Genomic DNA, 9,905 nt, shown 5'->3' with positions numbered 1-9,905 from the left:
ACACGTGGCGGCTCCGGACCCGCCCATGTAGTGGAGTCAGGCGCTGTTGTGGACCCAGAGTAGTCGCCCAAGACTGGGGCGAGTCATGGCATGGTCCCACACACAGCACCTTTACCACGTGACTAAGAGCTAGCCGTGTGGGCACTGCGTCTTTATACAGTAGTAAGGGGTACCCTAGTTTCAGGGTACCGACAGAGATGTTTATCTCTTTTAGATTGAGAACAGTGGGGCAATTTTTTTATTTGCACATTATTTGAGCTTAAATTTACATGTTAGTTTGGGAACCTCATTTTTTCAAGTGATTTATATTTTTCTAAGAGAAACTGAACTAATTTTACTTAGGAAAATAAAAATTTCTTAAAAAATAAGGTTCATAAACTAGCCCTATTTGATATTTTGCTACAGGGGAAAAGGTTGTAGTAGTTGATCGAAATAAGTATCCACTTCTCTTCTTTAGGATGTCATATGTAAGGGTATGATGAAAATTTTGTTCTTCGCTCCCGTGCATAAGATTGATCAATTGTAATAAACTTATTGTAATGTATAAGCATTTTTAAAGTATGACTTCGTACTTTGAAGTATATGTATATATAGTCACGATTACATATTTAATTTATAGCGACGGAACCTACTTTGGGTAGAGATGATTCAATCAGCAGTCGCATCTGCAGTTCCCCTCCAAAGCAGACTCTCTAAAGATGTATTTATAGAGGCGGTTCCATCAACATATGTCTCCATAAATATATCTTTAGGACATCTACATTGGTGTTTAATATAGAGGTTCTTAAAGTGTTTAAAGGGGTATTTACAAAAAAAATTGTGGAGTCATTTCTTCGTGAAGAATCGTTTAACAGACGCCTTCACTTCCCTTGTACGAATACGTCTTCTATTACATCGATCTGATGTTCTACATGTACATTCACTTCTGCATTTATTAATAGACTACATTTATATACTATCTATTGTATAATAGAGTTTTTTAGTTGTCTTTTATGTTTGAAGAGTCATTTTGGTGTCTCTCTACTATACATGCTCTTATAGGCGGTTGTTGTGGTATCTCAACACTTGACGCTAGTGTCCAAGGATATTTTTACCCAGACGCATGGGTGACAGTTTAGCGTTAGAATCGACTGTCATTAGTGCTTGAGGTCTATTATATGGTTTTTCCTTTTTATGTTGTGTGTATCCTGATATGCAAAGGCCGAAAGTGTTTTCAAGACTAAATCATCTCTATGTATGGACTTGAACATTAAAAAAAGCTTCATTTATCGAAAAAGGCATCATGGGTTATCCAAACGTCTTTTTTAAGTTCCAGTGGTTGATTAGTATGTTCTCTCTTTTCTATGGTGTTTGAGGCATTATAGGTGGATTTAATTTACGTTAAGGCCCGTTCGGTTGTCTAGGAATGAACCGGAATTCGTTTCAGCTCATCAAAATTTATATAAATTAGAGAATTAATCTAGCTAGGAATCATTTCGGACCTCCAATCTGTAGAAACTGAACAGGGCTTTAATTTGTCTTGAAGACATATATGATCCAAGATTTTTATATGCACGCGTCATGATTGACAAAGGCGCTTAAAATTTGGTTATTTTCTTTTATCGGCTCAGGCCAAACACTAGATCTCGATCAGACGGTTGATACACCATCTAGGTTGTTTGCTGCGGCAAAGTCGTCTGTTGCAGATACAATCCATACTATAGAAAAGTAGAAGCCCACGGATTAAAATCGCAGCGAAAAAGTTGATAATCTGGGTTAACCTCAGACTTTTCATTAAATGATTATTATCACCTTCCAGCAGTTTCAGACTTTCAGGTAGCATCTTTTCTTAATTACTCAGTACAACGTATGCACACTTACCGTTAAAAATATACTTACACAAACTCTACTCATGTGAGCATTTTTAAAGACTGGATCGGCAAATACTTGAGATTGACGAAGTCACTATAGACACTTTGCTGTCAACGGGAATGTCAGAGATGAAGAATCCTAACTTACTATCTACTCCTAGGACAAAAGATAAAGAAACGAAAGATATATTGATTTAGTTCGATTATTGGTTCCTCAATCAGTCATACCCCTTCAAATATATAAAGTGAGAGATATAAATAACTCCCATGAATTTAGAGTAGACACGCGAGAAAATAGAAATTAATTTGTCTGATCTAATCTAATTGTGGACTGTCCGCGTCTAAGGGTGAATCGTCCGCAAGCCGGACTGTCCAGGCCTCAGGGCTAGACCGTTTAACCATGCTCAGTGGGCCATAAACGCTGATGTCATTGATATAGATGAGCGTTGGCAGCGGCGGAGCGCAACCAAGAAACGAGGTAGGAAGACGGAGGGCGGACATTGTGTTACATGTACTATATTTTTTTGTCTGTTGGAGAAGGGGGAGCCAGGAGGGTTGCCGCAACCACGCGAGCACGAGGACACCGAGGACGGCCGTGGCCCAAGGCCGGTGGCTGTACGACGCAATGACACATGCCGGTGGCTCGAGGAGGGCCACTGGGGAGGGTGAAGTGCTGTGTCAGAGCAGATGACCTGCAAGCAGAGAAGCAAGCTGCGAACGAAGCTAGAGAGGGGAGCTATAACTCCGACGGACAAGCAGGCTGCAGGATTACGATTTGCGGGTGACTCAACAAGGCTGCAAGTTGAAGTATATCGAGGAAGAATACATGTGGGCTAAGGTATGGCGTGAGCCATACCACGCCATGCCGGACGCTCCGCTGCTGAGCGTTCGTCACGGCAATTTTCCAGGGTAGATGATGGTATTTTTTTAAAGAAAATATTCTATTGAAGATTTCACTGATTTAATTATGGGAAAAATGTCATCCTCTCATCATGTATAGTGATAAAGGTTCATTGTCTTCATTAGTTTTTTGAATTGCTTGGTTTACATTTAGTTGCAAATGGATATATGCATGATCAAGTAACATTGGACCACAGACGCTTTTTGCTCCTTTGTTGCTCTAAACATATTGCTGTCATGGACAATAAATGAGCATCCATAGAAGGGTAACAGGTAATTTCCAATTGATAATGTTTGTAACCAATGGAAATAAATAGCTTACGAATGATCTGATTTTTTGACACTATATTTATGTTCAACATGTAATTTATGGATGAATTTCTTCTCCATTTGATGTTTGCGTTTAACAAACAGGAGAAGGCTCAGGCTGAACAAGCCTCGCCGGCGGCACAGAAGTGATTCCCTACCTCGAGAGTACAAGCCGTCGCGGCGCCGCCTCGGCGCCTCAACATCCTCTGCACCGTCAGCTATTCTCTCTCTACCAACAACCAGTGGTGTTGCCGTGCCGCCCCTGCCGGAGGAGTGCAGCAACCGTTGTGTGTGTTGGCGAGAGACGTTCTGCATTTCTTCAGAGCTTGCTGCTCGTGCTTGTGCTGACCTTTGTTGTCGAGAGAGGTGCCATCCACTGCCTGCAGATCGCCACCAGCTCGCCGGACTCTTTCTTCCGCACCTCCACCGTCGCGGCCGCCAGCGCCGCCTTCCGGCCCACCACTCGCCCCTCCATCTCCACCTCCTCCTGCGATTTGAGGCCGGCCGGAGCAGCGACGCAGATCGAATCAGGTGGCGCGGAACAAAAAAAATGAAAGATCTGGGGGGTGTAGTGTGGTGTGCTGTGTTGCTGTTTGGGCGTTGACTAGCTATGCCGTGGTGTACGCACGCATCGCACGCACGTCGAGATGGGCGGGCGAGAAGTAGGACAGGCTGTACTGGACGGTGAGCACGTCCGCGCCCAGAGCCGTGAAGACCGCCGCCGCGCACACGTTGTCCGCCGCCACCGCGATGGCCCCGGCGTGCCACCTCCCCTCCGCGTCCTGCATGCGCGCGCGCGCGTGAACAAGAAACAAAGCACCAGGTCGGTCAGATTGGATTGGATTGGATTGGATGCGCGCGCGTCTTGGATTGGATTGGGTTGGATTGGACCGGATCCAATCCAAGACGCGTGCGCGCGCGGATCGGCGGCCGACGGCGCCGGCCCGGCAGGCAGGCAAGGGCAAGGCAACACGCACGGTGAGCGGGGCGCCCACGCGGAGCGAGCAGACGACGCGGCCGGGCTCGGCCAGCGAGACGCGGGCGCCGGCAGTCGCGAGCCAGGTGAGCGCCTGCCCCCCGCTGGCTACGGCGGGGTGGACGCGGCCTTCGCGGTCGACGCGGACGTCCTCCAGCCACTTCCTCGCGGTGGCGGCCAGCCGCAGCGCACACTTGTCGCCGGCGTCGCCCATGCGACCCCGGCCCGCGCGCTGGCCGAGTTGCTTTGGTGGTGTGACTGTAGCTCCTGGAATTGTTTACCAAAAGGCGCGCGTGCGCCGCGTGCTGTAGGCCTGTAGTGCCGTCTGCCGTGTAGTGAGAGGCGAGGAATCATTGATGCTTGCGAGACCGAGAGGGACCCCGAAGGAGCGACGCTTGGAGCAATTATGCTGATCTCGATGCTTCGGTGCATCGGACACGTGGGCAGCCAAGATTGTCGGCATACTATACATGCCGTGGTTAATTACGGCTGAAAAACTTATTTTCCCAATAAATAATTATATAGAGTGGCCGTGACATCTTTTGAGACGTTTCTACTCACGTAGTTCACGAGAGTCGGGAAACTGCAAAGAGGACACCACACAACAGTTACAAGTATGGCATTGGATATACATGCTGGATACGGTAATCACCGAGCTGCTGCTGAATTGCTAGCATAGGTTAAAACTTAAAACGCATGCTTTCCATACACTGCTGCCGACGCTACAGAGACGGTCACGGACCAGTGCAGCTGCCTCAACCACACGAGATACTACAGCACAACATGGTGGGTCCATATAACAGCTGCTGAAACACAGCAAGGGGCAAGCAAACGAGAGCCAGTACACCTCCGACCCTTCTGGACACGGACTGGAGTACTGGACACAACACCACCCCCTCTCCGTCCCTCTAGGAGAGCAAGGAGACCAGCGAGACGAACTCCGAGGTCATCCTGCCCTTGGACCTCGTGTTGATGACAAAGTGCTCCGGGTACTTCCTGAGAAGCGCCAGAAGGCCGAACCAAGGCCTGCCCTTCGTCTCCGTCGGCGACCAGTCGTCCTGTGTCAGGTACTTCCGGACCCTGCTGGGGTGCCACACGTTGCCGAACTGCTCAAGAAGCTGCAAGCAATCAGACACGGTTATACAGTAGTTTGGAAGTGACAGCAAGTACAACAGCTAGAAGTAACAAGGAAGGAATTTGGTGAGACGCACACCACGTGCTATATTTGGAAGAAAAACCTGAAGGGATTAAGTATATAAAGCGGTAAAGAAAAGCACCATCGATGGCAAGTGCAACCTCAACGATAGCCAGAGCATTTTAGATTGCAAGCAAATTAAAAGCAACTACACAGAATCTTGAAACAGCTGTTGAAGGGTTCTTAGATAACCATAAATAAATAGCAAAGAAACCACCATCTCATGTAAAAGAGAACCAAGGCTTCAGTCTCTGGGTGCTGATACGAAGTACAGACTGCACAGCGGAAAGGCATAGGTTCTAAATATTCCCTCCGTCCATAATAAATACTTGACGCTTCAGGTAAATTGTCCCTGGTACAAATCAGACCCCCCCCCCTCCCGAAAATTTTGCCAGTCCAGAGCATGATAAGTGGGGCCAAAAAAAAGTCACTGGATTATTGTTTCACTTTGAGCTAACCACGTCAAATATTTTAAATGCTTTCCGTTTGTACTACTGGCGTCAAATAAAAAAACCGAATGGAGTAACAGATAAGCTTGGTCTGGCTGATTTTACCCTGGATTTTTGGGCTTCTAACACATCATTCCCCACATCTGAGAATGGCCAGACAAGATGCTGAGCATCTAATAAGCACACCATATTCCCTATGACAAACAGTGTGTTTGACGTGTTTTGTTTAAAAAGGTCAAACTTCATAAATTTTGACTAACGACTAGTTAAATTATATGCACGTTCAATGTACAGAAGTTACATCATTAGATTTCATATTAAAAATGCTTCTAAAATTGTGTTGATTTTTAATGACAGCATGACCTGAGTGAAATCAATAATCAAACTCTACTATTGATAAGCTTCTTATTCTACAATGTGCAATACATATTTACATCAAAGAATGGATAGAGTACATTGGGACGAGGAAATAAATACTGTGAACAGAAAACAACAATCCCTCTTTGCTTGCTTCCAATTGAGTAGATTGCAATACCTCGACAGGGCAAACTTGTCTTGAGCCCATAATAATTATTATCAAAACCTAAGAAAATCAATCACTAGTACACAGCATATCTAAAAGAAAATAGCCCAACTAAAAATCTGCTTTCATAAATTACAGCTTATTGTGAAAAAGGTCATACCACTACGATACCTCAGTGCTACATTGCTTTTTTGAGTAACTTCTGTAAAACTGCTGCAGCTGTTGGGACCATGCCACGCTCACAACAGTCTACTAGGCAACATATTGTGTAAGTAAATTATGTTTCTTATAATAATAAAACTTAGTCAGGGAGGGAATGGCCGCCCTCCCGGTATTATATTAAGAAGAGACTGAAACAATGGTCCCGGACTCCCGGCCGAGAAAATCCTCGAACCCTGGCCCACCAACACTAACGGGCCAGCGTCAACCGTCGACTCTGCAACGGCCCAACTGGAGGGTGGCGCTCAAGACATTGTAACCCGAGAGCGGATGGGGCACAACGAGGGGATTTTTTTAACCAAGCCGGAAAATTCACCCCCGAGGGGAATCGAAGCTAGGACTTGAAGGCGCTACTCGAAAGCCTTTAACCACTAGGCTAGAGGCCCTTTTGCAAATTATGTTTCTTATAATGCCCATGTTAGTTGGATGGGTTTAGGTGCTAGCAGGCAAAGCAACAAGTTAATATGCTAGCAGTTTTGTATCCTACAGGCACAAATAATATGATTCTACTGTACTCCATAGTTTGTTTTTTCTCAGGTCAGGTGTATATCCCTTGAGGGAACTTTGGCATGACAATGACTGTTACACAAGATGTAGGGAAAAGGCAACATAACCTAGGCTAAAATCCAAATAATGTGAGCATTAGAAATGTGCTGCAGATGATCTGGATTCAGATAGAAGCATCAGCTATTACATGATCTTACAGGGTAGGAATGCTAGCATTTTGGCTAACATTTCCAGTTGGCATGCGCCCACTTGTAGTCAATAGGAATTTCATTACCTCAATGATGTAGCCATGTGGTTCATTCGTCAGTTTATAAACATGTGATAACACTAGTAACAGAAAACTATTGGGACTAACCAGAGCATGAGATAAAAAAACAGCAACAAAATTGCAGAGGTATAGATTTTTATCATTTGCATAACAAACCTCGTTGTGGAGTTTTGCCATGGGCATCCATTCCCCAGGGCCACAGAGATCAGATAACACTGTGGCCACAGATGATACAACATCCTTCTCTTCTGCTTGAAGGGCTTGTTGGTTGTCAATATCCCTGTCACCCCTTGATCTTATTTCTGATCTACTGTCTGCAAAATAAAAGGAAGTCTGTCAAGTACCATGAAATGGACTATTGCAGCACTGTGGATAAAAAAAAAATCACCCAATAGAAATAGCTCTAGAAATTAAGAAAACAGTACAAGTGTTTCCAATTGAAGATCTATAATTGGCAACAGCAATGAGGGACAGCAGGATTGAAAAACTTTCATTGCATCATTTACTGGTTCTTAATCCCCAAAACTGTAAAAATACTATTGATAATTTACTGTGTGTCCCCCCACTATATTACTACTATCCAGCAAAGGTAATGCATTCAGATTGCTATCAAAATTTCGTATTAGGAAAAAAGATACAACTACATTTGAACATAAGAGACCTCCAGTTGCAGGAATACATATATAAAATATTAGAAGGTACTATAGAAACAAAAGACTTATTTTTTAGCACGGGGTTTGAATCAGGATTTGGAAAGTGCTACATTTCTGAAAAGTAATTCATAAACTTCCTTCGTTGTAACTAAGAGTTACCCAAATTCCCTCAACCATCAAGTTTTGTTAGGTTGTGTATATTCTAGCCTATCCACTAATATGTAATATTGGCATATTCTTATTGCTATGTGTTCAGAAGTCAATGCAACAACTAGATTGAATGACTGACCAACAATCACCATTTCGGCATTTACTATATGTTCCTTTCACAGTACAACACGAGAATGAGGAAACATACATCATATCTAACAGAAGTACATATAGAGTATAGAAGATCACCTTCACCTAGCGTCCCTATTGCTTCCACATTGATTCTATGCCCACCATAGATATCCAAGTCGCCAGAAGACTTCTTGTTCCTCTTTACCAGCTTTCCCCTCATCGCAGTTTCACTGATACCATTCCCAATCTCATCAACCTCCCGCCCATAATCACCTTCGAAGGAGCGGTCATGAAACTCGGACAAACGAGGGCGGCCTGCCCGTGCATGTGCATACGGTGGAGGAGGAAGCTGCTGTGGAATAATAGGAGCATGCCGAGCAGCAGCAGCCGAAGCGAAGATGGACCGTGTTGGCAGTAGGAAGTAGAACTTCTTGTCCCCAATCTGCAGCAGATCCTGCGAGTCAAGCTTGACAGGGGGGTTCCCTGGAAGGTGCAGGACGCCCTCGACAAGGCACCCGTTCTTGCCAATGACATCGAGCGCGAACCTGCGGCGCTGGAAGTCGTAGAATATCCGGGCGTGGTGGCGGGAGATGTTCATACCCCCACCGAGGCTCGAGAGATCCACATCCACTGTTGATTTCTTGCTGTTGCGTCCCAGCATGATGGAGTACGTTTGCATGTAATACTCGAAATCCTCTCCCTGGAGCTTCGCAAATCCTGCATCCACTTCACCATCTGGACCCGAAGACCCGCCGGGCATGGCACCGGCGCCCAAGTAACGGCCTTGCGTGTGTGCGTCAGCAGCACACCCGATAATTTTTGCCAGAAAAAACGAAGTTAGTAGGCACAATACATGCAAATACTTGTCAGATCTGAATACAAATAGCCAAATAGCTTAAGGTAGGGTTCGGATGCTCAGTTTTGCGAGGAAGGGAAGGAGAGGGGGAATACCTGGTGTAGGGGGTGCTCGTCGCTAGCAGAGGATCCGATGAAACCCAGGAAGCTGCGAGTAGGGCGACGGCGGTCGTCAAGGATGTGTTCGGCCGCCTGGCCCCGTCGACGGCGAGGTGAACGGGAGGAGGAAAAACACCAAGCAGCAGAGCACACCTCAGGAGAGCAATTCTTCCATGGCTATTGGGCCGACTGATTTTGTCTTTTTATTTTTATTTTTCCTGCAGCTGCACGCGCATCACGACGCTGGTTTGCTGGCCCATGACCATGAGACTTGTTCATTGTTTGTGTCTTTCTCTTTTTCTTTATTTTACTTCTAACTACTTTCGTCCTAATAAATCCTTTTTGTTAGCAATATTTTCTAATTTTTGCAAATCCACTAGTGAAACCATTTTAAAACCTGTTTTCACCGGTCGAGGGTAGGCTTGTTATTGGGCATTTTAAATTTATGTCTTAATTACTTTTATAGTATTTTTTTTCACATGAACTGTGTCGTATAGTTTTTCTATCCAAAATTTGTAATGTTTTATTTGGAATGCTTTTTATCATGGTGTTGGAACATATTTTCTCATGAAATTGCAATAAATTTCTTTTACACATGGAACATTATGGTCAGGGATCTGGGACATTTTCTTATGAAGCTACATTATTTTTCTCGTGATTAAAATACGATAGGGTAACAAGATGGTTTTTCTAGCTTAGCAATATTGTTTTTCTAGCTTATCATTCTCATTTTATCATCCAATTTTACGTGGGTATTCGAATTATTAGAACAAATTTAATATTTTCAAATAGATATGTATGAATTTTGATGCTAAAATTT

At 44.5% G+C, this 9,905-nt stretch overlaps 1 protein-coding gene across 4 annotated transcripts; it reads right to left on the bottom strand.

The window, feature by feature from the left end:
* Nucleotides 1-3,005: 3,005 nt before the first annotated feature.
* Nucleotides 3,006-9,384, bottom strand: LOC100193957 (uncharacterized). Of its 4 annotated transcripts, XM_035963598.1 has the most exons (6): nt 9,083-9,384; nt 8,249-8,914; nt 7,353-7,510; nt 4,037-5,153; nt 3,701-3,841; nt 3,006-3,546 (listed from the first exon to the last, which is right to left on the bottom strand). In XM_035963598.1, the coding sequence occupies exons 4-6, from the start codon at nt 4,247-4,249 to the stop codon at nt 3,379-3,381; spliced, it is 522 nt and encodes a 173-aa protein (XP_035819491.1). In that variant the 5' UTR covers nt 4,250-5,153; nt 7,353-7,510; nt 8,249-8,914; nt 9,083-9,384; the 3' UTR covers nt 3,006-3,378. The 4 variants fall into 4 exon arrangements, 3 of the variants coding, with proteins under 3 accessions (XP_035819491.1, NP_001132498.1, XP_008658553.1); XR_004853448.1 differs by having other exon boundaries at nt 3,012-3,841; NM_001139026.1 differs by lacking the exons at nt 3,006-3,546; nt 3,701-3,841 and having other exon boundaries at nt 4,504-5,153; nt 9,083-9,233.
* Nucleotides 9,385-9,905: the final 521 nt, after the last annotated feature.

The sequence above is a fragment of the Zea mays genome, chromosome 1 (genome assembly GCF_902167145.1).
Source record: "Zea mays cultivar B73 chromosome 1, Zm-B73-REFERENCE-NAM-5.0, whole genome shotgun sequence".
NCBI classification, from domain to species: Eukaryota; Viridiplantae; Streptophyta; class Magnoliopsida; order Poales; family Poaceae; genus Zea; species Zea mays.
The sequence above is the reverse complement of the archived record's forward strand: the minus strand, read 5'-3'. Positions and strand labels throughout refer to the sequence as shown.

Excerpts from the sequence above, each read along its gene's own strand:
- LOC100193957 (XM_008660331.4), bottom strand. The coding sequence starts at position 8,891 with ATGCCCGGCGGGTCTTCGGGTCCAGATGGTGAAGTGGATGCAGGATTT. Across the intron at positions 7,511-8,248 it reads AATAGGGACGCTAGGTGAAG|ACAGTAGATCAGAAATAAGA; the intron begins GTGATCTTCTAT and ends TTTATTTTGCAG. Across the intron at positions 5,154-7,352 it reads TGGCAAAACTCCACAACGAG|CTTCTTGAGCAGTTCGGCAA; the intron begins GTTTGTTATGCA and ends GATTGCTTGCAG.